The sequence below is a fragment of the Aspergillus neoniger genome (genome assembly GCF_003184625.1).
Source record: "Aspergillus neoniger CBS 115656 unplaced genomic scaffold BO87scaffold_16, whole genome shotgun sequence".
NCBI classification, from domain to species: Eukaryota; Fungi; Ascomycota; class Eurotiomycetes; order Eurotiales; family Aspergillaceae; genus Aspergillus; species Aspergillus neoniger.
The window spans coordinates 16,895-40,288 of NW_020291144.1; the positions used below are offsets into that span (position 1 = coordinate 16,895).

The 23,394-nt window shown below is 49.7% G+C and overlaps 9 protein-coding genes across 9 annotated transcripts; 5 read left to right on the forward strand and 4 right to left on the reverse strand.

The window, feature by feature from the left end:
• The first annotated feature begins 1,273 nt into the window (after positions 1-1,273).
• Positions 1,274-3,069, forward strand: BO87DRAFT_459017 (vitamin H transporter). Its single transcript, XM_025628912.1, has 5 exons — positions 1,274-1,505; positions 1,573-1,689; positions 1,755-2,313; positions 2,403-2,813; positions 2,874-3,069. Exons 1-5 carry the CDS (start codon positions 1,318-1,320, stop codon positions 3,012-3,014), a joined length of 1,416 nt encoding a protein of 471 aa, XP_025479617.1. The 5' UTR covers positions 1,274-1,317; the 3' UTR covers positions 3,015-3,069.
• A 749-nt stretch (positions 3,070-3,818) lies between these two features.
• On the forward strand, positions 3,819-4,691 carry BO87DRAFT_406710 (short-chain dehydrogenase; the record flags this gene model as incomplete). The annotated part of the gene is made up of 1 exon (XM_025626014.1): positions 3,819-4,691. The coding sequence occupies one exon, from the start codon at positions 3,819-3,821 to the stop codon at positions 4,689-4,691; it is 873 nt and encodes a 290-aa protein (XP_025479618.1).
• Positions 4,692-4,816: 125 nt separating this feature from the next.
• Positions 4,817-6,926, reverse strand: BO87DRAFT_334493 (uncharacterized protein; the record flags this gene model as incomplete). The annotated part of the gene is made up of 3 exons (XM_025620446.1): positions 4,817-5,013; positions 5,061-6,743; positions 6,800-6,926. The coding sequence occupies 3 exons, from the start codon at positions 6,924-6,926 to the stop codon at positions 4,886-4,888; spliced, it is 1,938 nt and encodes a 645-aa protein (XP_025479619.1). The 3' UTR covers positions 4,817-4,885.
• A 2,462-nt stretch (positions 6,927-9,388) lies between these two features.
• Positions 9,389-10,445, reverse strand: BO87DRAFT_435940 (short chain dehydrogenase; the record flags this gene model as incomplete). Its single annotated transcript, XM_025627794.1, has 1 exon — positions 9,389-10,445. The coding sequence occupies exon 1, from the start codon at positions 10,301-10,303 to the stop codon at positions 9,389-9,391; it is 915 nt and encodes a 304-aa protein (XP_025479620.1). The 5' UTR covers positions 10,304-10,445.
• A 1,673-nt stretch (positions 10,446-12,118) lies between these two features.
• On the reverse strand, positions 12,119-13,190 carry BO87DRAFT_376538 (class I SAM-dependent methyltransferase). Its single transcript, XM_025623322.1, has 3 exons — positions 13,025-13,190; positions 12,939-12,968; positions 12,119-12,867 (listed from the first exon to the last, which is right to left on the reverse strand). The coding sequence occupies exons 1-3, from the start codon at positions 13,051-13,053 to the stop codon at positions 12,126-12,128; spliced, it is 801 nt and encodes a 266-aa protein (XP_025479621.1). The 5' UTR covers positions 13,054-13,190; the 3' UTR covers positions 12,119-12,125.
• Positions 13,191-13,718: 528 nt separating this feature from the next.
• Positions 13,719-15,348, forward strand: BO87DRAFT_376539 (uncharacterized protein). Its single transcript, XM_025623323.1, has 4 exons — positions 13,719-13,920; positions 13,981-14,085; positions 14,167-14,543; positions 14,617-15,348. Exons 1-4 carry the CDS (start codon positions 13,771-13,773, stop codon positions 15,137-15,139), a joined length of 1,155 nt encoding a protein of 384 aa, XP_025479622.1. The 5' UTR covers positions 13,719-13,770; the 3' UTR covers positions 15,140-15,348.
• A 1,562-nt stretch (positions 15,349-16,910) lies between these two features.
• BO87DRAFT_396925 (cytochrome P450) lies at positions 16,911-18,595 on the reverse strand (the record flags this gene model as incomplete). Its single annotated transcript, XM_025625272.1, has 6 exons — positions 16,911-17,101; positions 17,195-17,296; positions 17,392-17,912; positions 17,943-18,141; positions 18,196-18,378; positions 18,538-18,595. 6 exons carry the CDS (start codon positions 18,593-18,595, stop codon positions 16,911-16,913), a joined length of 1,254 nt encoding a protein of 417 aa, XP_025479623.1.
• Positions 18,596-19,248: 653 nt separating this feature from the next.
• BO87DRAFT_358796 (UbiA family prenyltransferase) lies at positions 19,249-20,368 on the forward strand (the record flags this gene model as incomplete). Its single annotated transcript, XM_025621486.1, has 2 exons — positions 19,249-19,317; positions 19,382-20,368. The coding sequence occupies exons 1-2, from the start codon at positions 19,276-19,278 to the stop codon at positions 20,366-20,368; spliced, it is 1,029 nt and encodes a 342-aa protein (XP_025479624.1). The 5' UTR covers positions 19,249-19,275.
• A 544-nt stretch (positions 20,369-20,912) lies between these two features.
• BO87DRAFT_415922 (SRPBCC domain-containing protein) lies at positions 20,913-21,782 on the forward strand. The gene is made up of 2 exons (XM_025626716.1): positions 20,913-21,076; positions 21,147-21,782. The coding sequence occupies exons 1-2, from the start codon at positions 21,023-21,025 to the stop codon at positions 21,558-21,560; spliced, it is 468 nt and encodes a 155-aa protein (XP_025479625.1). The 5' UTR covers positions 20,913-21,022; the 3' UTR covers positions 21,561-21,782.
• The last annotated feature ends 1,612 nt before the right edge of the window (positions 21,783-23,394 follow it).

Below are 23,394 nucleotides of genomic sequence, written 5' to 3' on the forward strand. Positions count from 1 at the left end.
GTTACTGGCAAAGCGAAGGCGATGAAGTCGCCACATCCAGGTTCTTAACCTTGCCAATTCTGGTGTTCACGATGTGACATTGAGGGTTTTATCCCACCGGTCGCCAATCCCAACCGGTAGGTCTCGATGCGAGCCCCTTGCCCCTCGCAAGCCAACCAGGGCCACATGAGCATCCGTTCACCGGCTGGTTTGATCATCATAGATCCCGTACACCACTTGTGGACCCTGAACTAGCATAACTATGCCGATGACCGTCTCCATATGATAGCTCCAAAGGCCGGGGTAGCTGTGGTATATCCACCGACGGAGAAAAGACTCGAGTTTTTTCTCCAGATTCTGGGGTTAACGGCAGTCCCACATCGCGGCAGCGCAACACATCCGCAAACCAAACTTACCCAGATCGAAGACCATGGTCTCGTGTTATCTCGTGTCTATGTGTTCTCTGCCTTTTCCATATGCAATTAACAGCATTCCAGATACTTGCTATTGCTTCTTGGTACTATTACGATGAAGGCCACTTTCTGTAAAGGGTCTCGAACAGTGGATCGGAGTCAGGCATCGCCCCAAGCTGACCATGTAGCCACTGGCAGAGTATCATACGATAGCTGCACATTCCAATCTATGATATCCACGTTCACATGATCTTGGATCGCAGAAATAGACACTAAGTGTAATTTGCTCGTCGATAGGTGGCTTCGTGACGAGAGTTAATTACCCCCTGTCCCATCACCGTGACTCCCATTTATCGCACAAAAGACTATGAATATAGCTGTGCCTGTCATTCGAGCTGATTACAGCATGATCTTACATGCAAGAGAATGTGTATATACTAGGTATTACTACCACTAAGCAATTTTCCTTCCAAGACAATGTCATTCAATATGTTCCCTTGTTCGAAACTGGATTCCTCCTAGCTAGCCAATGTCCGCTACGGTCAACTGCTATCCACCTCCATGAGTACTGCAATACAACGCCTTTACGAATGGCGTCAATGGCGCAAAGAAATGGTCCCGCAGTTGGCCTCGATGCGAAACACTTCGACCCAATTGCTCATTGCTGTCCGGGGTGTGGGGAAACCCCGAGGGGCGCGGAGAAAGATTGTGGAGGCGGATACGGTCTTGCTTAATCCGGGGCATGACAGGTGGCCTGATGGCCGCGGGTTTATCTGACACCGAGAAACTTGGACATACTCGAACTAGTTAGCCAGCTTTGTATATCTCGGGCACAGTGGTGGGACATAAACCTGACAAGCCCACTACTCCAGCCCTTGACGCCTTTTCTCTTCGACTACTGTCCTCGCTGTATTTACAAGCCATCATGGACACAGTCGACATTCACGAGGGACACCTCAAGGATGCCTCATCGCACGAAATCGAAGATGTAGATGCGACCGAGGTGATTTCCTTCACGCCAGAGGAGGAGAAAGCACTGGTGAGGAAGATTGACATGACCCTTCTACCTACCGTCTGGGTCATGTATCTCCTATCTTACCTGGACCGGACCAAGTAAGTGTGGCTATGTCCACATTTGTAATTGACCATATTTCAGGGGCTAATGGTTGTCTCTGTGCAGTATCGGCAATGCCAAAATCTCCGGGATGCAGGTAGACCTCCATCTGACCTCAAACGAATACTCCATTGCTCTGGTTGTCTTCTTTGTCGGATATGTGGTGTTCGAAGTTCCTAGCAAGTATGGCTTCTCTACGCACGTGTATTAGACTGAGACTATAATAACCAAGCGTTGTTTGCAAACAGTTTGGCGTTGGGTCGGTCTCGTCCATCCATCTTCCTCTCTACCATCATGATTCTCTGGGGCGCATTGACCTGTGTCATGGCTGTTGTCAAGGACTTCTCGCATCTGGTAGTCCTGAGAGTCATCATTGGGTGCATTGAGTCTGGCTTTGCACCCGGAGTATTACTGGTCTTGTCATCATGGTACAAGCAGACCGAGCAGTCCAGGAGATTCGGCGTGTTCATCTCGGCGGCCGTTCTATCAGGTGCCTTTGGTGGACTCATTGCGGCCGGCATTGTCGACGGCCTTGAAGGTGTGCATGGAATTAGAGGCTGGCGATGGCTTTTCATCATCGAAGGTGTTATCACCGTTGGTTGTGCGCTCGTATCTCTTTTCGTCCTGCCTGACTTTCCTGCTACAACGCGACGACTGTCCGATCGCGAGCGGCAGATAGCTGTGGCCCGACTGGCCAGGGAGAATGTCACGGCAACCACCGAAGATACCGAGCATTTGAGTAGCTTGGGGGCGTGTAGAGTAGCCTGCAAAGACTTCCGCACCTGGGCCTTTGTGATTGGATATATGGTTCGTTGATTCTTTTGCCTGGCTTGATCTTCCATGATACCTATACGACAAACCAGATTCCCTTACTTAACTTGTCTCTTGAATTTTAGGTCATCGTTGGGTCAAGCACTCTAACATACTTCTATCCTACCCTAGTCAAAGGGCTCTTCGGCGACGCGTCCACCGAGAAAGTTAACTTCCTGACCGTTCCGATCTACGGCGTGGCCTTCGTTGCCACAGGTGTCACGTCCTACTGCGGTGATAAGTTTCCCACATGGCGTGGGCTAATCATTGCTGGCTGGCTGGCATTTTCCCTGATCTGTTCCGTCATTGTCTGTGCTGTGTATAACTTCACTGCTCGATATGTACTCCTGGTTCTTATGGCCGCTGGGCTTTGGTCCACCAATGGCGGTACACTGGCGTATGCCTCCTCGGCCTTTGCTGGAATGCATCCGCAGGCTAGGGGTGTTGCTTTGGCGATGGTAAATGCGCTGGGCAATTTAGCACAAATTTACGGATCGGTATGTGCTTTACCCCAACGTTGATGTTCCCTAGTGCTAGAGCTAATTGAGATGTAACAGTATCTTTTCCCTGACAAGGACAGCCCGAAATACATCATGGGGTTCTCTGTGATCTCTGCTATGCTGGCAGTGGGCGTGGTTGTCTTTCTGGTCTTGCACATCTGGTTCCGTCGCCGTCTACGGTCGGGGAACGTCCAGTGATGGTGGTGTGAATGCGGGCGGCTCATGGATGGCAATATCACAATCCATGCTTCACCATCTAAGTCGGAACTCTTCTCCTTCAGGAATCAACTATAGGTAGAAGTCAATCCACCGACTCATTCAAAAACAATTGTCTCCGATTGTAGTAGGTTCCCGTAGACTGGCTTTTAATACGACATTAAACATGACTTATCCTGCTCAACATATTTTTTTGTGTTTCGGAATTGATGTGGAGTATGATGTGAAACAGGGTTACAACTCCTTTGGCCAATAACTTAGGCAAAAAATTAACAAAACTGTGACTTGAGACGACGTTCAGGAGCATGATTTTGTCATAAATGCATATACATCAGTCTCCAGCCACAAGCATAGGTGCAAACTGGAGAGAGCGTCGATAGTGTGGCCAAGGACAAAACTGCAACAAGCGAGATACCGTGTGGAGATACCGAGATGCGCTCCGACCACCGCTGATCCGGGGTGGCCTCGAAGCGAGGCACTGAAAGACCCACCGGCCCATAGGATATTGGATGCAGATCGCAAATTGACTTGGACTCGCTTCGGCAACCAACGACCATCGCAGTTGTGTCCCATTGGCCACATTCTTCCCCGGAGAACTGAGGCATTGGCTAACCCGTGGCAGCAAGAGCATGTCCCCAGAGAGCCATGCGACGCCTGTCTATCGAGCACTGCTATCTCATGGCCCACAGAGCAAATGTTGGAGAGACTTAAAATAGGCAAGTCGCCCCCTGCAACAGCCAGCCAACCTTCCAAAGATCTTAACATCACCTAAACACATCTTCCACCATGCCTCCAAGTATGCTTGACACCCCAGCGACCAGCGGCAACGGCAACGCGACCGCATCCAACACGTCACCAGCCTTCCTCGACACCACCCCAGGCCCAGACCATGACTGGAAAGTGTCCTTGAAGGGCAAAGTGATTGGCATCACCGGAGGCAACAGGGGTATTGGGCTGGCTCTCGCACAAGTGTGTCTCGCCAACGACGCAGAGGCTATCTATAGCTTAGACATCTTCGAGCCCGGCGAGGAATTCGCTGCCCTTCAAAAAGCTCATCCAAAGCGACTTCACTACGTCCACTGCGATGTGACATCCGAGGAGAGCGTCAACACTGCCATCGACGCTGTCATCGCCGCACAAGGTGCGGTCCACGGTTTCATTGCCAATGCCGGCATGACGAAACACCAGCCTGCCTTCGACTTCAGTCGCGCCCAGATCGATCAATTGTTCAACTTGAACGTCTTCGGCGCTTACTTCTGCGCTACTACTGTCGCTCGTCGTTTCATCGACCTCGGAATCAGGGGGTCTATTGTCTTCACGGCTTCGATGACTTCCTATCGCCCCAACCGTGCAGCTCCTTCCGCTCCCTATGGAGCCACCAAGGGTGCCGTGCGGAACATGACACACACTCTGGCCATGGAGTGGGCCAAGCATGGGATTCGCGTCAACTCGGTATCGCCAGGGTTCATCAAGACGGCCATGACTTACTTTGTGGATCAAGCCCCGGACTGGGATCTCAAGATGCAGTATTATGGCGGTATGCCCAGGTTGGCGGATCCCAAGGAGCTGGGCGGAGCTTATGTATATTTGCTTTCTGACGGTGCGTCGTATACGACAGGCATTGATATTCCCGTGGCGGGAATTGTGGGGGCATGGTAGAAATTAGAATTATAGAGACAATCTCAAAAAACATACTTTATGCATTATGCGATCGTTGTACCTTAGAACATTTGTGATTAAAATTACCAATAGATTTAGTGTAGTCATTGAACTTCTCTCATAAGATACATGTGGTGACATGGGCTCCGTGAAATACATCGTATTATATACATCTTCTATACCTGGTCGGGACCTCATTCCTGCCACACTCTCTGCAGTCGGGTAATAAGACCTTTGGCTGGAAACTTACTTATCCGTAACATGTTATTCAAAATGCGTAGCAGCTCCTCTCGCATCTCGGGCGACCGAACAAACTGGCCAACTGGTATTATGTTAGTCTTGGACCAGAATAGCATGAGTGTGACTTACCTCCAAATAACGCTTGCACATTGATGAATGCCATTGCGCAGTCATGCTCCTGGCACGAATTGGCAATTCCACAGACCATTTTGACACTTTCCGTCAGCTGCTTATCGCGAAGCAGGTAGGCATTAAGTCCGCCCAGCGTGGGCTGGTTCAGCAGGACTGTCGCCTTAGCGAAATGGTACATCTGCATGGCACCTGCATGATTTCGCGGATGGATCCATATCGGAGGAAAGACGACGCTTGAACCAGCACCCCCGGCAACTGCCACGGGCTGGTACGAGGCGGGCAGGATATGATACCACTCGTCGAGCGCACTCAGGAGTCGGTCACCCTGCTCAATCCGTTCTCTCGGATCCTGGTGTGGCGGGATTGCAGCCGAGGCGGCATATTTCACACACTTCCCGCAAAGGTAGACAATTCGTGTAGCTAGCTCGTCCGAGCTGAGTTCCTCGAGAGGTTTGCGTGCACGCCAGAAGGTGATGGTGGGCCGGCCCGCCTGAAAGGCTGCCCAAATGTCTTGTCGCAACCAAGCCCACCATACGGCCTGTCGCAGACCATCGGCCGACTCGCCATCATTATCCTGAGACCGCTGGATCCAGAACGAGCCGCGCAGATGCTGCTCCCAGACACTGCTATTCGCAGCGCTGTCCGCATCAAACATTTCATATGTGCTGATCATGGTGGCTGTCGCCAAGATCTCGTGAGAGTCGGCATAGGATGGATATAGTAGTGTTTGTGAGAGATAGTGAAGGGTTTCGTAGTAGTACTGGGTCGCCATGTGGGTTGGAGCAGAGTCTGATTCTGTCGACAGAACGGTTCCGGGCAATGAAGCTGGGGTACCTGCTACATGGCCATCTGCTGCATCTCCATCCCCTCTATGCCGAAGACATAGAGACATGTGCTTGGCGCCCACTGCGAGGATAGACTTCAACAGCCCCGTGTTTCGTAGTGCCAGATGGGGCACAACATTACTGAAATGGTGAGCGGGATCAAACAAGTCTAGAATCGGCCCAACCACCTCGATATAGTACTGAAAGAAGGTGAGGTCGGTTGGCGATAGTTGTAGCCTACTTGTGTTGTTCCAAGGCTGGGATAACTGCTGATAATCTGGTAAGGGTGGTCCAGTGTGGCCATCTCCATGGGTCAGAGCGTGTCGCTGCTGCTCGTTGTAACTCGCCTCCTGCTGAAGCCGAGCCCCGGGATGTTCAGGGGCGGGTGACTGCCTACGAGAGAGTGCAATCTCAGGAAATCGCCATCTGGGGTCGCTGCTTGACGTATCATTCAATCGTTGGATGTGGTTAATGGCATCCCGCGCTAGCAAGTCGTACCACTCGAAGGGGGAGATATTCAGCAGCGAGATTTGACTTAGCGAAACTGGCGATGTCGGGAACGCAGGGTCAAGGCTAGGCAATCTCTGCTCATTATGTTCGTGCAAGGGGTCAAAGTGCGGCGACTCGACTGAGCCGTCTGGATGCAGTGGTACAGCGGCCTCAGGAATGACCGAGGCGGTCGGAAGAGACGTCGATGCTGCCACAACATTCGAGTGATATTCTTGGGGCTTCGGGGAGCTCTCCTCGACAGCATCTCCATTGCTCGCCCTGTTGTCCTCAACACGGACCTCCTGGCGACCCGTTCCTTTGGGACTCGAATGCGCCCTGGTGGGCTCCCGGTCGGCCGCCGAGGGAGCTGCAGCTTTAGCTGCATGTCTGTGATCAGAGTGCTGTGTTGCGTCCGAGGCATACCGACAGATGCGAGTAGACTTAGAGCATCGCAAGCAGGTCGGCTTACTGTCATCGCACTTGACGCGTCTCTCTCTGCAGGTAAGGCTGTCTGGTGTGTAAGCGAGCTTGATGTTCGCTTAGGTGCCATTGTGAAGATGGCAGAGCAGTTAACCAAGCAAGAGAGGGTCCACCTACCATCCTGTCTTCGTTCTCAATCCACGTGAGCGTGAGGGTCTGATGCGTCGACGCGACTTCCCCGTGGCGCTGCCCCTCGTTTTTGAGCGTTGCGATGATGAGTTGCCACCGACATTCATGGGGGACGCATTCTTCACTATGGAGTAGCAGTTCTGGAGTTGAGGGAGTGGCTTTCGTCTCGAGGGCCTCCCGTCCGTTAAATACCCGTTCGTTACCCGGTACCATTCTTACCCCGCGTTTGGTCTGCCCCACTTCGATGTACGTATTGCAAAGAAAAAGTGAATCTTTCAGCCACTATTTAGTGGAGGGAGAAAAGGGAAATTCAAAATGGCGATAAGATACTGTTCAATTATGAACACATGGTTGACGTCTAACCCAGTTATTCAGCAACTCTGTTGTTCATCAATGACCCTTAGAGTGAGGAGCAGCTTCCGGGCTGAAAAAATATATAAATATACAGTGAGAGCACAGTGGGGAGTGCCGACAAGGAATTCTGTGAAGCAGAAGTAGACCACCATCTATATAGACATCATACAAGTATAGTAGGGGACCTCAAATCTAGATCCTTTACAACTCTGTGCCTGAACAGCGTAGCTCAAGATCTACGATTTGATGAATTCTGAAAATATCCACCCCTTCTCGATTCTCCACAAACCGAACCCTATCCCTGGCTACCAATTTGACGCTTTATGAGGGGAGAGACCTAGACTTGTAATGTATGGCTCTTGTATAAGCATCTATTCGTCCATTAGAAATTCCCTCCTATGTTATCTAGAACCTGGTGGCTACTGAGGGCTGAAACCCGACTTATAGCAAAGGCAGTAATTTACGTCAAGAAAAGTATTAAAACTACACGAGCATCCCAACTGCGCGCAATGCAGACATGGATGTTGGACCTAAAGTATGTATTCTACACTAATTGTGTCAGTCGTTCGTCCTTGCATCCACGGGCTCATCATCGGCCGGCTCATAGTGGACGCTCACATCTACCATGACTGCTTTCTTGTCGCTACCAATACCTGGCATCCAGTGGCATTCATGATTCCTAATACCACGTGGCTCCCACTTCATAGTATGAACCTTTTCTGTCCGGAAGCTTTTTCAATTGAACGACATGACATAAAGCCGCATTCAAACGCTGTTGCAGCCTGATAAAAGGCCCCACGATACGAACTCGGTGAAGTCCGAATAGTCGGCCTTGGAACCGCCGTTTCAGGCGTATATGAGTGTATAAAAAGCCTTCTTCTCGGTCGATGCACAAAGCATGGTGTATTATCCCCTTTACAATATTCACACAAGTTTCCAAATTCATTCTCGTGTTTGTCTGCTGTACCCCGCAAGAGGGCTATGGTGGTCATTTCGAATAAATCTTGCCGTCCCACTGAGTACACTCGGAAAATGCTAGCAGATGTCGTTTTGTTGCCCAATAGACGTGGAATTCCTACGTAGGTGCTTGTTGAAGGGTTCAGAAAGCTCGGCTCAGTTTCGCCTAGTTTACTACGTACGATCTCAGGAAGATCATGCCACCATCTCGTGAGGTCTTTTAGAATGCGGACTTTAAGTTTCTTCTTTATGTGCGTTAAATTCAATGTGAAATATAAAAGGGTATTGAGCAGAAGGTGGCTGCGGACCAACGGTGGATATATCGAGTTGGCGGATGATCATTCATATGGAGAACGAGAAAAATGGCTCTCATTCATTTCCTTAATTTCACCGAAGTTTCTCCATCACAGGCTGGTTTTCACGTCCTACCTGGTCCATGTCGTTGGTTTGGTTATAACTGCCGTGTAGCTTCTAGCCAACATTTGTTGTGATAATGAAAAAAATGGATTCTATATGCGGTCATTTATGGCATCACTTTAGCTAATGCTGCGTGGCGGTAACCATCGCAGGGCAACAGAAACTTCGGGGCGAGCATCGATAATAATCCCCTTGTGGAAACCAGCCGGATGACGGGGTTTCAGCCACTCACAGTTGACCCGAATTTACAAGAAGGGTTTTGAGAAAGGGCCAATCATCTTTACTTGTGACCGCCATTCCCGCATTTATCACTGTAACCTTGTTTGTCACTAAACTTAATTGCGGAAAGTCACAGTCGCCAAAGGTAAGGATGTCGCTATCTTGGCCGTCAGCCATGCGAATAGCGTTTGGTCATTGAGCGAGGGGTGCGCCAACCAACCAAACAAATTCTACATGCTTGGCGGAGGACAAAGGGACATTCATAGTACATATTGCACGAAGCGATACACCTTCATCCACACACTAGAACTCACACCAAACTACTAGCGTTGTACGTAGTGGTGTTTGATTTTCGTCTTTGTCAAATGTGTATTAACCATTGATTAGGATTCAAGTTCATATTTGCCCTCCTGGGATTAAATTAACTTGATGTGACATGATGTATGTAGCCAGTCGTCACATAATTGTCTCCACATGTGGTGAAAGCTCCGCCTGAATCCACCTGAACAATCGCTCCTGGAGATCACGGTCGCGGCTCAGTTTGGATCCATTTTCGGCCTTGCCTATAGGGCCGTAGTACTGCCCGTGCTTCGCTTCAGGGCTAACGGCCGCAAAGACTTGAGAGAGCGCGCCTTTTTCCACCGGCGTTGCAGCAAAGTGAACCGCAGCGTGGAGGAAGGGTCTAAGGAAGATGCCAGTGGACGAGTGATGAAGATTGGTTGCCACCATCCCGGGATGAACCGAGATAATCTTCACCTTTGTTTCCCTCTCAGCCAACGCTCTGGCATAATGGAGATTGGCGAGCTTGGACGTGGTGTAGCGCTGAGTAGTGCGGCGGTTGGCAGCGTTCGTGCAAAGTTCATCGAAGTTGTACACATCACTGGGCGCCATGGCATGTGCAGCCGAGGAGAGCATAACCATGCGAGTTTGGCTATTGACCTCTGCTGTCTTGCGCAAAGTGGGCAGCAGAAGTTGGGTAAATAAAGCAGGACCCAGCACATTTGTGCCAAATTGGATTTCGTATCCGTCCGTGGTGACATCTTCTGGAGTCATCATTATGCCAGCGTTGTTTGTGAGGATGTCTAGGCGCGTCTCTTGACGAAGGAAGTCTGCAGCAGCTTCTTTGACGCTCTCAAACGAAGCCAGATCCAGTTGGAGGAATCGGATCTCGGTGTGTCCTGGATTTTCCCGATTAAGCTGGGTCATTGCTTGTTCGGCTTTGGTTCTAGATCGAGCAGCGAGATAGATGCGACCTGGGTTGTTCTTGCCGAGCTGGCGGATGGTTTCGTACCCTAGACCCGCATTGCCTCCAGTGACAATAATGACCTGGCCGTGAAGGTCAGGAATGTCCTGGCTGCTGAATGTAGACATATTGAAATGATGGGACGCTTCACTTGGGGTTCTTTCTAACGTAGACCGAGTCAAAACAGACTAGAGGGCAGCAAGATGAAACCTAGCAGGGTGAATGAAGAGGTTAGACAGCGAGTCTCCGGGGTTCCAAGCAAAGTGTAAATGCAGCAAAGGAATCAATTATATAGCTTCAGGGTATTCCCCAAAAGCCTAATCGAGCGCAATCTATCAACAGTTTCCGGTAACATTATGGCCGTTACCTTCCAGGAATGTTAGGTTGATGCGTCGATGGAAGTTGTTGTTTAAACGGCGACTATTGGCTGATAAACCGTCATCCGGCTGTACCCACTTAGTACTCCGCAGTACTTATCCTTGATGAATTGGTCAGTCTTCACCCGAGTCACAATGATGTGATTGGCAACAAGTCCGTCATCCATGGTCCACTCCCTTGAGTTAGTTCTAGTACTACTTAGTAACAAGATCCGACCCAGCGACCAAGGAAGACTGACAACCATCCCCACCCTTCTGTCTTAAAGGACCATCTCTCTTGTTCTCCTGTTGACGGGTAGGGATAAATTAAGAAACAATGAAACTATTTCCACCAAGAATCATCGAGATATGGCTAAAGTAAATCAAGACCAACGACCGATGCGAAATGAGAATACACAAATGCACACGGAGTTGGAGTAATGTCTTCCAGCTTTGGGAATAAGAAATCGATAAGTAGGCTTGGTACTGAATGTTGAAGATCGTATCGGTGGGGCCTACCGGCCTAAATCGTGGAACAGGTCCAGCTAATTAATTGTAACGAAGGGGCGGGGAAAGGATAAGGGAGAAAAATCACAGAATCGCACAACAGACTCCAAGGCTGCGACGCGCCACACAGCGTTTACTGTGGACTATATCCCTTCTTTGGTGCTGAGCATGGTTGCTATTTGTGTATTTAACCTTGAGCAGTTTCGTGTACTGGAGAGTTTTACCGCGGTGTACTAAAAGTGCAATGGCTATTATCGTTGCTTCTTGACAAGCACTAAAGCCACCAGTCAAGCTAGTTTATGACGTGAAAATGGCCACCCTCTTTGTATTTTCCATGCTCTATGGAAAGGATGTTACACCGATCACCACATCTGCTGCAGCAAAAGCGCAGCTTGCACCTTTAAAGGAACATACACACCGTCTGTTTGCCTTGCTATTTACTCCGCTGAAGAACCCGCTTGGCGTGCTGTAGAATACTCTTCTAGCCCACCCAGCGCGATGGGGCCAATCGCGACATAGTTTGACTACCGCAGTTGTGACTAAAGCTCCAGCCAGCGCATTGCTACCTCCACCGGGTTGCTAATGCCGCCTTTCATGACGTTGCCGTCGCTCGGCTCGAACCGACCTGCAGAATCCTATCCTCCTTGGCAAATGTCAGGATTCGCGTCGAAAAACTCCATCCAAGGCGATTTATCCATAGAATTTGTTCCGTAATTGGGAAGCCGTCTCTTACTGGCGCCAGGCGAGGTTGTACAGCCTGGCATCTTTCAAGGTTGAGCTAATCTGCACTGATGCCAATCACAGACATTGACTACAGCAGCGCAAAAACCGTTACTTAGAGCCAGTAGAACCTGAAAGATAGATCAAGTAAATTCTATCCCCTGTTAAGCTTACCCGAATTACCAGTACAATAGCTACGTCGCCGGAGGACTGTAAAGGTATATATCACTCGGCATACAGAATAGGGCCTCCTGCCAGTAAGGTATTACGATGATCAGTTCGGCTATATAGTGGTCTTGGAAGGACCATGATATTTGTCTTCGGAATGTACGATACATGATATCAACAACAACAATATGACCTGGTCTTAGGAACTCTTGGGCCTGAAACCCCAAAAGATGTGCGTATCGTAGCGAACATAACATCCCGAATCGATGTCCTTATAAGCCTGCTCAACAACGGACTCGAGCTCTTCTGGTGGAATGCCACCTCGTTTCCTCGCAAACGATATTAGAGCAACCATGCCATTTTTCGAAACGGCCTTGCGCGTCCCAGGAATCCTGTCAGAGCTAACCATATCATGGCCAACATTGACAAGCCCAGCAGAGAGCATGTTATTGTCCAAAGAGTCCCATCCGTACCGTAACTGTTCACCTATGCCATCCCTAAATAATTTGCTTAAGCGTCGTGCTGCAGAACAGGTTGTATTTTCTCCGCCACGCAAATGCCATGCACTGCCAAAATTACACTCCTCCCACTGCAGTGCACCACCAGGCTTCAAGAGGCGGCATAGGTTCTTCACTACTCCGCTCCAGCTAGATGGAAGCAGGCCGGCTACTATAAGGCGCACGTGGACAAGGTCATAAGTGCCGACCAGGTGTTCCGGAACGGGTTCGAGCACGTCAAGTGGAAAGAGCTGTACGTTTGGTGGGAGGGTGGTTGCTGGAGGGAAGAGAGCAGTCGAGATGTCGGAGCCATGTAAGGTCGCCTCGGGATAGATTTCTGCGAGTTTCTGCAGAAAGATGCCGGTACCAGTGGCAATGTCAGCGATGCGGGAGGTTGGTGGTAGAGCTGCACTAATGTTCGGGTGTATAAGGTATCCGATGTTCCTTAATAGATTAGTCAGGAACCTTCACAAAGGACGGCTAGGCTTAGCAAGCGTGGAAGTAGGTGAACCAACTGGGTTGTCAGGTCGAATTGCTCATTGAGCCTGGTGATAACGAGTCTGTTAGAGATACTAGTCCAAGCATCAATGACTATATATACCTTTCTGCCTCTGCCTCATTGCGAGGCATATTCTTGCTGTACGTATCTGGCATAGCTGGGACCGCTACTGCGAATGCCGGCAAAGTCTGGAAGTGCTATGCTTTCCGTTGTAAATATGGGTCGAAACAGGCTCCTTAAATGTCACCAGTTAGCCATCTGCGTCCTCAGTCGGGGTTTGGGTATGAAACCCAACCATGACATGCAGCCTGTGGGTAGGCTCTTGAGAGACTAAGCTGAGGAATCGCCCGGACTTGGCCGAGCTGATCGGGCACATGGGCCAATACGGCAGAGTGATCTTCATGGAGCAGGGAACTACCCCTTACAGTATGATAGTAATCCACGATACCACACCAGGTATGTTTGACCTGCCGCTGTTCAATGAAACTTGCAGACTCTAGTATATTGTTTGCGTGATCCGTGTCACAACCGCCCCCACCTACTTCTCCTCCATCTTCCACTGTTTTCTGGTTTCAATATTTGCTAAGAACAGCATTCTACGATAACTTGTGATCGACATCTGTCAAGCTACTGCATGTCAGTTTCACGCCATCCAAGTGTTCCGTGCCTGCGACCTTTCCGGCAGCTCAGCCCCAATGGACGCACCTCTTGTCACACGAGTGGCCAAGCCTGTGATAAAGACAAGTCATCTACTTTATAAAGCGAATCGCAGTTCAAAGGATTCGCCTCCCTCTTTCTGTACATAGCTCCTCTTCCTGTCAACCAGTCTACCTCTTTTGACACCCACAATGCCTCTCAGTTCTTGCGGTATCTCATTTCTTGTTTGGAATGTTTGTTTCAATTGCCTTACCACAACCATTGTCGCCCTACGGCTCTGGGCAAACTATGCCGACCGCAAGGGGGTGCGCCTTCCGGATTATATGATGCTTGTTGCTTATGTCAGTTGTCCTCACTTTGGCTATTACCCTCTTGATTGGCCATTGCCAACCCTTCTCTAGGTTAGCCTTATATCAAAAGCAGTGTGTGAATGGTGGTGTGTCTTCAACGGCCTGGGCAATCCCGCTGCCGACCTCACCACGTACGAGGTCGGGGTCATATGGAAGGTACGTTTACTCGGCATGAGTTTCTTATACCAGGAGTCATAGGTCAACAAACTGATGAGCGTCCAACATACACACATGCAGTTCTTCACTGCTGCTTCTGTGACCTGGCTCTTCAGCAGCGTCGGATGTAAACTTTCTATGCTCTCCCTCTACCTCACCTTATTCGGTGTTTCGCGCCAATTTCGGACCGTCATATATGTCACCAGCGCTATCGTGACTATCTATTTTCTGGTACTTCTGCCGCTGTTCCTTACAAACTGTCACCCACTGTCTTATGGGTGGAATCCCGTACCCGGTGGCGGATGTCGAGATCTCGCGCTCGAGGAACCTATCATCATCGCTGTCAATATCCTTCTTGATGGCCTTGTCGCAGTTCTTCCAATCCCAGTCATTTGGAAGCTGAGGATGCCGCTTCAAAAGAAGATTACTATTGTGGTGATGTTCTCATTGGGCTTAAGGTATGTTCTAGCGGGTAGTTTGGACTTTATTGGCACTTGAAATGCAATATACTAACACCAGACTTCGGCATAGCGTTGTCGCTGTGTTAATTTGGCGACTGGTCTTAACCGTTCACTCAGCCTCCGACTTCTCAATCAGCACCTGTCAGATTCTTCTCCCTAGTGCGTTGGAAATCTGGCTCAGTCTCATAGTCGTCAGCCTGCCCCCAATCGCACCGCTGTTTCAGCGGCATGTGGCACCGCGCCTAGCCTACCTAAGACTCACGTCGAAGAAGGAAGCGAGCGATGCACAGCGTCATCGAGCGGGAGTGGATAGGGCAGAATACACAATTGGGGGTAGTCCTCAGAAGCGGAATGTGTCAGGGCAACAAGGTGTGGATCAATCTGCGTCGACTACAGAGTTGGTGCACCGCAGTCAAGACCAAGTGTACACAGGGAAGATTGGGGCCGTGAGGCAGGGAGCTTCCAGAGGAGAGGAATGGGATGCGAGAGAGCTTACTCCCGGCAGGGGCTATTCGGTGGGTAGCATGATCGAGATCAGAACTGATGTTTCGGTGCAGCGGGAAGAGGCTAGGCAGGGGCTTAGTGAGGTATAGGACCCGTAGAACGAAGTCCCAACGCACATCACCTTAGCCTAGCTGAAATTCACCAGTAATGCCGCTGAACTGAATGATAATGTGAGGCAATATAGAACGTCAGAGGGCTTCTTAGAACAGGGCCACTTCACCCCTCCTTTACATACAGTATAGTGACAGACAACCCTGACAGTGGGCAGATTTTAATCGACCGCTTCCTTGGAATTGGGTAATTTTTGATTAGTCCGTAAATACATACCACGTTCTCACCAACTTGGACAACGCGGCCTTACTGAAAGGATCTGAGCGCACGTTTGATGTCTCAAGCGGCTTAGAGAAGCGAGCTGAAAATGCATTTCCCGCCCTTGACCAATTTGAGAATCTGTTCCGCCTTCTACTGCACTGTTCCACAAGCATAGAAACCATTCAAGTGGATGGTGGCTAAGCTGGATGCATCTGCAGATGAATGCAGGCTATTGGGGTAAGGCGGGAGACGGGAGACGGGTGTATCTCGCCGTCTTCCGCAACCAACAGAATGTCATCAATAAGGTGAACCAACAAAAAGCGCTATTGGCGATGTTTCAGCGATAATGCAAAGTGAGAGACCTTCGAGGTGTTGCTGCCTCGCGTCTGTCGTGGTGTTTGCTGCATAGGAGTAGTTTGTCATGGCTGGCCGCCACGGGAAGACAATGCATGCATGGCGGGGATTACATGCAGCCGTAGGTGCAACATTCCTTATTCAGAAAGTGGTCTTGAAAATCTAGTTGGGTCAGTAGGTTCTTCGGGACCCACTTCCTAAATTTTCATTACCAATTTCCCTTTGAATTCACTAGTAGTAGTAAGTATTGACTGTAGAACAACCACCCAGTGCACCCGATCCATGATGCCCACCCGCCCTGCCAAGTCACCGGTCTGGGCCGAGAAGATCTTCTATCCGTCGGGCCGTGAAGGTCAACTGCATTTTCCCCTCCTCATTCGCTCCCACTACTGCGTATGGACGGACCTAGATCCTGAATGATATCCTATAGGGTAGTCTAATATCGGTCGTGCGGCTGACTTGGGATGGTCAAACAGCATTGGATCACGCCGGCACACACCCCGGGCAGCACGGCCCCCAATTGACCCATGATAATACCCACGCAGGCCAAAAATCAATATTCCATGAATCTTCCGTCGCCAGCATATGCACCATGGTTTTCGTCTAAGTAAAGCAACAGAGTGATGGGGCATTGAGGTGCGATCTTGGACCCCACGGCTTCTTATTTGCATATAGCCGGCCAACCGTGGCCTATCATTTCTTCAACTGTTTATTTGGGCGGTTAAGATGCCTGTCATCTCCTTTCCCGCGCGCCGCACTAGATTAGGTAGTGCTGTCCCCGGTCTACCCCTTTAGGGTAAGGATGTTCTTTCCTCAGATTTGTTCTTTTTACGGATTGACAAGATGCAGGAAACCAAACAGAGAGGAAGACAGACAGGCAACTTTGCCGTTCCCACCTCCTACCCGGAACAACTTCCAAAAAGAAGCCTACTTCCAAAATGACGATCAAAAAAGCAGGAATAAAGACGCGGGGGCGAGATAACGGTAGTACGGCCCAAGAATATTACACTCCTGTTACGAGGAATCCCCGTCAATTGTCTTCGTCCCGTCGCTTTAAATGAGACTTTCACGTTTGGAATAATCAATCATGTCACAAAAACAGTTTTTCTACACTAGCATTACTACATCGTATTTGCCAAATCCGTAGGAGCCTCAAAGGGATCGTTTGCCTTTTTCACGCCCCTCACAGTCTGCCTAATTCCTTGGGCTGAACTCTAACCAACACGGTCCTGGATTGGCAGTAAGCTGATCCTTCAGGTCTCTTTCCACTTGTTCGCCATTAGGACTGGCCGCGGCAAAGGATATCCGATACTGCATCACCAGTGATGCTACTACAAGCCGAATTTGTGTCAGCGCCAGGTTTTTTCCCACGCAGCTGGTATTACCTGTGACGAAAATGACATGAGTCAGAGACAATTTCAGAGGTGGTTTTGCAAACTTGGAGTGAGAAGGAGACTCGGGTGGTTCAATGTACTGACCAATACCAAATGGTGCAAACGCTCGTCGGTCGCGAACCAATTCCTCTTGGCAGTACCAACGCTCAGGGATAAACTCATTGGGCCGTTCGTATGCCGACTCCACTATTGGTCTTGTCAGCATATTACAGGAGCTTAGAGGTCGAGCAGCCGATACAGAAAAAAAAAACAAAAAAAAAAAAAACAAGACAAACACGCACATCGCCCAATAGTATAACGGGGGGCACAGATTTTGGTCCCGCCTGGGATAAACGTTCCGGCAATCATCAAGCCTTCCGGTGGAGTAACCCGCGTACCAAACGTCGGGACGGCTGGAAGCAACCGCAGGGTTTCATTGATGACCCCGTTCAGGTGAGAGAGCTTGGATAACCCCACTGCATCCTCTGTGGATGTAAGACTTCTCAGCTCCTGGTAAATCCGTTCAGTATGCTCCGGGTAGCGAGCCAGAAAATAGAACAGGTGTGTGAGGGTAGGTGCATTAGTGTCACTGCCTGCAACCACGAGAGTGGCAGTGTCACCACTCAGCCATTGCTCTCGGCGCTGATCGGCGCTGGTGAAATGATCTTCAATGAAGAAAGAAGCGATGTCCTTATCCTGGATGGTCCGACACATCCGTTGTTCCATGCATTGATCGCAAAAGGCCAGCATCTGGAACCACCACTTCGCCCACCACAAACCCGGCACGATTGTGAACGCGAGACGTGGAATCCAGATAGCTGGACTGAATGGTCCAAGAAGAGCTAGCGCAGACCGAAACAGCAGGATACAGCGATGCCATTCCTGGTTCTCCATCATTCCAAAATTTATGCTGAATGCAAAGTCACCCATGGAGTCAAACGCGAACCAATACATGAGCTCATTCACGAGAATGGGCTGGTGCTGCTGTGCAAGAATGAGACACTTGAGCTTGTGCACCTTCTGTACGATGCGGTGTTGGTATTGTCGAATTGCTGGGCACACTTTAGTACATATATGCGCAGTGGATATCGGAAGGATGCCCTTACCACTACTGCTCGTGGCACGCGTCCAGATCCTGCGCCTGGTGTTGTGCAGTGCACGGTCCCGTGTAAAGATAGACGATATACGGGGGAATAATAGGTCATACCAGTCCGAGCGGGTGTTCTGGTTCCCTGGACCGTCCATTGCTTCGTATGCTGCTGGGTGATAGACAGTCACTTCTGCCGGGCCTGTGGGGTATAAGTTACTCTCCACATAACTGAATGGGTGAGCTGCGATAAAGGAATAGGAAGGGTAAAAATAAGTGTAAAGGCCACGGCGTCCATAGACACGTGAGCAGGTGGCAAATGTAGGAAAGAGCCATACCAGTTCTCACAAAAGATCCATACTTATGATACCAGTCTTCGAGGACAAGATGCCCCCGCGAGCTTCGACATCTCCAGACATGCCAGAGCTTGGTAGCCGCAGCCAATCGAGGACCAGGAAAGTGACACAGTCGGTGAAAGAAAAGGCGATATACAATAATGCTGCAAAAAAGAGAAGAGAAATAGAGGACCATAATTATTTCTGGTCGTAAATTGATGGAAGTCGAAGTACCATAATGGAAAGACATATTGTCATAGAGGTGTAGACCCCCAAGCACGATTAGATGAGCTCGAATGAGCATTGCGATTTTCAAATGCCATTCTCCATGGATGAAGATGAGCTGATGGGCCAAGAGGCCTGCAATAAGAGCGAAAATCTCTAACGTGAGCATGATGGAGCGATGTCGGTTTACTTTGATCAAACCCGGGCGAGGTCTTCGGAAGGGATCCTACGGCCCTTCTTAAGTCTGTTTGCGAGGCTAGGAAGGCACGCAGGCTCACAAGTACTCCGAAACCGCCAATCCAACATTGAACTACCATCATGCATACAGTCGGGGGCCATAATTTCATAAGCTGTTGTGGCTTTGCTGGTAGTGTAATGTGGCCCTGCCGTGAAGAACGAGGGTTCATAGACAGAACGTGTAATATATAAAGGATCAACTAATGCCCATTTATATGCCAGTGGCCAAACTGGCACATACAACGTCGGTGTCTTTTCTTGGTGCATTCACAACTTGATCGGATACTCCTGATTGGGAAGGTATGGTTTACGCTTCCAGAACTCCTAGGATCTCTCTGCGGAAGGTAAGAGCAGCTGCAGAATTCCAGTCACCTTCAACAGTGGCGATCGCTAACCCGGATCCTTCAGGAGTTTAGCATTGCTTGGCCGCAATGCTATCTTCCAGAAATCATTATACGACCTTTTAACTGGCTCACCTATCAATGTCATACCATCTTCCTATTCATTCATAGTGATTTCAAAACTATTGTTCTTCCCAGCACCGTATTTGGTGTAGTCAACTCTCTTGCTACTACCTCCTACGGCTTGGATGATGAGACATCTATTACTTTGCCACTTCTCTTTCGACGAACCTTCTCATCTCTTCTCTGGGTGTCACTGGTCTTCATTCCCTTCTCGATCAATAACCAGCGTACTCCATCGGCTATTGCGGAAGATGCTGTCAACAAGCCCTGGCGGCCAATGCCCCAAAGGCGCATATCACCCCCCCAAGCCCTAGTCTTAATGGGCGTTTTTATCTTTCTGGCTCAGGTCCATATCCAGCTGCATGGAGGAATTGGAAGACGCCAGTCGTTGATTCTTCTCGCCCTCGACGTTTGGTACAATACTCTCAGTGGTGCGGATAAGAACCCTATAGTTCGAAACGCCATAAATGCCCTGGGATATACGTGTTTTCTGTCCGGTGCTTTGGAAGTTTCTTTGGAAAGACCTCTATCTATATTCCAGCAAAGCCCACTTATACATGCTGAAGGAAGCCGTCGGCTCGATCAATGGCTTCTGATCATTGCATGTGTTGTCTTCAGCACCATACATCTACAAGACCTATATGATCAAAAGGGGGATTTCATCCGTGGCCGTCGGACCTTGCCGTTGGTTATTGGAGATACGCTTGCACGATGGATAGTGGCTGTGCCAATGCTGTTCTGGGGTGTGGCATGCCCACTGTTCTGGCACCTAACATCGGAGATATTTGTACTCAGTATGAGCCTTGCCTGCATCGTCGCGTGCCGCGTCCTGGCAATGCGAACTGAGGAAGAAGACCGTACGACGTTCTTATTCTGGAACTGTTGGATTTCCATCATCTACATGATGCCACTTGCTGCAGAATGGGGGTAGCTTACTGGGCGTTCTCACCCTGCGCCTGTATACTTGTTGGGGGAAATGGCCTGTATGGTAAACATTTAAAGGAACATGCTTGCAGACGGTGTATTCATTGAATGATAAGCGGCAGCGGGATTTTGTAAGGTTTAGTCATTCGTTGCCTACCACGGAATCCAGTTATTACTAAATCACCACATAAATCCTACCTACATATAGCTTGCAATTAGGCTAGTATCACTAGCTCAATATACTCTTGAAAGGGGATGCGGGACATCTTGCAGGTGAACATATTGCCATCCGGCACCACCGCCAGAGAAACCGCGTATCCTCCGTTCATGCTTTCATGCTTTGGGGGCCATTGTCTCACCATGGCTGATGTGCTATCATCATGGCTAGGATACTATTATGTAGACCAATTGATACCTGCTCTTGGCCCCACCAGGAGGGTGGGTGGGGTCAGTCCTTTCAATCAGGGCGCCCGTGAAACCCAATGTCAAATACGCCCGGCTTTTAAATAGGGACAGTTGAGGATCACCCAGACACAGCCCGCTCTGTTCCAAATATAACGATCCAGCCCCATAGAGTATCTTGTTCTCTGTCCTCTATCAACACATCGTATTCGATCAAGCTCTTGTACCACTGCCTTCACTAGGGGGGGAACATCAAATCATGCTCTTCACAGAGATCGTCATTGATGCTGCGCCATCAGCCGTGCGAGAGGCCGTGGGTGTCCCTCCTCCCCCGCCCCCCCTTCACACACCTTTGCTCTGAACTCATCGCCTTCCTAAGCTAGTTTCTCGACTTCGCAAGCCTGTCCACATATCATACAAGCTTCTATCAATCTATAGATCTCCCCAAGCAGCGTGGCGCTGCAAAGCCAGGGGATCACTTGATATGTACCGTCGACAACATCCCGTGGCCCGCCATCGTTGAGGTCAACACTGCAAGTGTTTTCACCTGGCGGGGTTACATTCTTTGGAACTGGCTGTTCAGTGGCCTGCACAGCTTCAAGTTTGAGCCGCTCGATGCAGACAGCACTAAGACTCGCTTTGTGCAGTGCGAGGAATGGGGAGGTCTACTGGGCGGGGCCTTGTGGATGGTTGGTCGCCGTAAAATGGTGACGGGCTTTAACAATTTTAACGAGGACTTGAAGCGGCATCTGGAGAAGGCGCCGGTCTCAGGAAAGAATGTACGGTTAGCGCAGTAGATTCGTGACACACTGCCACTCTTGCCATCACAATACATGGACGACGTTGGAAGCTTGGCATCAGGCGATAGGAAACATATCCAGTGGGGGCCTAGGGAAGGGAGAATATGCAAGCCAGACGAAGCGGATGATCCAGGGGGCAATCAACGAATTAGTACTTAGTAACCATCTCTCGGATAAACACGGACACTGGAATGTTCACCCCTGTGTATTGTTATGCACCACCCCCGCTGTTCCGCATCGTACTCTACGTATTTTTCGTCATTCTGCGGCACATACTAGGGTTGCAACATCGGCTAGGCTGCGCCCTACTACTTACAGCCTTAAGTTCTCAGCCGTCTTCTCCGCCCTCTGTATGCTGGCAGCGTGCTCAGCATGTCACTAGCGAACTGTAGCAATTTTATGGCGGATAATTGATTGACCTCCAATTTTTCGCCCCCCTGCCTATCTCACTTGGACAACTATACCTCCCCTATTGCGCGACTCACGCCTCATTTTCCCGATTTTAGTCGATTCCGTCTTTTCCGTTTTCCATACCCCACCTCTCTCGGTGCCCGTTTGGTGGTTCTCATCGACCCCCAAACTAGTCATAACCCCTTTCGCATTTTATGAAGGTTGCATTCCGTGTCCAGCTTGCCAAATGTATGTGTCACGGAAATCGCAACTAGATTCTTTCTCTACTCCCACCACTTCTTCCTTCTTCCCGCGGCTCTGCTGACTGCATCACATGTCGCTGCTCGGTCCGGACTCGCACATTCCATCTGAGGCCGTTCTCGGCTTGGGTTTTGTAGGCTGAGTGGCATGGGAATTCGTCCAGTGCGTATTGATCTCCAGTCTGTCGGGACAAATAACCCACCCTCCCCGTACTGCTCTGGAAAGAAGCCATTCTCTTGGGCATGTCCTTTGTTCGTCTGAGGCAACAGTCTCGTTTAACCATTATGTTGATAATGGCCAGTCACACGAGCTATACACCGGTCAATCTTGGGCGCCAGGGTCGTTCGGGATCCCTCAACACTAGTACTACTTCTATGCAAGGCATAATTAGGCTCCTCAAATCTCAGACTACTAATCTAAGAATTATGATGGTTGTTATGTTATTACGAGTACCAGACTTTTTCCCGCACTGTGTTGGAAGACGGGGCAGATAAGGCTATGTTGCACAGTCCGAAGCAAAGGGTAAGTCAATGATCCCCTAGCTTGGCCCTTAATCTAGACTACCACCCGCCGGAAGCTTCATATCGATGGTACTTCACTCACCCAGCCACGTTACCATTGTCTGGCAGGACTGCTATCGCAGTTCGCCTGAATCTGCTGCCTCTACGTCTATGAGCAAAAGGGGCCCCGCAGATGACAACTGTGCATCTATCTCTGCTATTTATAAGTCGCTAACGCATCCTGCAGTGTGAAAGCTATCACGTTTTTGCCTCTTCCCTTAGCAGCAGCACTGCTTCTTCAGGCAATCTCCGAACATCCAAGGACAGAAAAGTCGTGCTATGGTGGGTATGATAACCGGATCTGGAACAATGAGCGCCAGAAATCTTGCAAATTGCAGCACTCAACATGATCGCGGCAGCACCGACAACACCTGAGCATTGTGACTGAGGAGCAAGCGTGCATATTCCTTCCTCATAGGTAGTCTGACTAATGTGTGACTTATAGTTAACTAACAGCCCTTTCCATGTTAGGCCCTGTACCAAAATAACACTGATCGTGTTTCTCAGGAAACGACAATATCGAATATTTGGAATGAAACACCAGTATTTCTCAAGTATAACCATCCGAGTGCTTTGTGGAAGCTTTCAGCCATCCCCATAATTGGCACACATTATAGTCG